Genomic DNA, 922 nt, shown 5'->3' with positions numbered 1-922 from the left:
CACACAAGCACATTGCCTTCTGGTGTGTTTTAAGCACCAATGAAGGACTCATCAGACATGTTCATCTAGTTCCCTCACAAATTTGAATGTTTACTGCTCACCCGTTGGCTCTTGAAGGCTCTGTGAGGAATTGCGTGTGCGTGTGTGTAATCAGGAACTCGGCTTGATCCCCTCTGGTATGTGCTTTCGGGAGTGCTTGTCAAAGGGCAGCAGCACAGCCTGAAGTAATGACAAAAAAATGGGCCTTCGCTGGTTTCCCTCCCCTTGCTGGGTACTCCAGAAAACTTTGGTGTATTGCGTTTTATTAGTCTGATATTAAAGAATTTATACAACAACATTTTTTATTCAATTCGTAAGTAAATCTTCTTGTAGGGCCATCTACATCCCAAAAACAAGGATTGGTGTCACTTTTTTTTACACTTTCTATTTAATTTTACAATTAACTTTTAATCATTACTTTACATAACATTAAAAAAAGGCAACAGATTTTGTGAATTTTACATGAATATTGCTCTGTCAAACATGATCTGATTTAATTCTCCTTTGTGTTATTAAATGAGGGTGAGTCTGAGAAGATACCTGGTGTTAGATGTCAGAAAAGTGTGTCAGAGTTGGTGAGTTACTGAGGTTATCAGGAGAACACCTCCTATTTCAGATGTAAGGAGAAATAACAAGTCACATCTGGTGTCTTTTTGGTTAGACATTATGATTATTTTCTTACCATTGCCTGTGACGGCCTGGGCCTCGATTTCATTAGCTTTCCTCTTGGCCACATCCGCTAGCACCAACTCGCCCTTATCGCTGGCAACATAATGGAGGTCCTTTGAAGGTAATGCAAGAAAGAAAGAAACGTGAACGTTAATCTAAAATGAATCTAGGCTCCGATGACAATAGAGTTTTTTTTGGAGGGGTGGGGGGGGGG

The 922-nt window shown here is 40.2% G+C and overlaps 1 protein-coding gene across 1 annotated transcript in view; it reads right to left on the bottom strand.

Annotated features, from left to right (window-relative positions):
* Window positions 1-922, bottom strand: part of wdpcp (WD repeat containing planar cell polarity effector) — a 76,996-nt gene that overhangs the window by 13,473 nt on the left and 62,601 nt on the right. Inside the window, exon 16 of the mRNA XM_035663187.1 lies at window positions 722-821. Coding sequence (XP_035519080.1) covers window positions 722-821 — 100 coding nt within the window. The remainder of the gene's footprint in view (window positions 1-721; window positions 822-922) is intronic.

Source organism: Morone saxatilis, unplaced genomic scaffold (assembly GCF_004916995.1).
Source record: "Morone saxatilis isolate NCDOM2014 unplaced genomic scaffold, NCSU_SB_2.0 Contig19, whole genome shotgun sequence".
NCBI lineage: Eukaryota > Metazoa > Chordata > Actinopteri > Moronidae > Morone > Morone saxatilis.
This window is presented reverse-complemented; position numbering and strand designations above follow the sequence as displayed.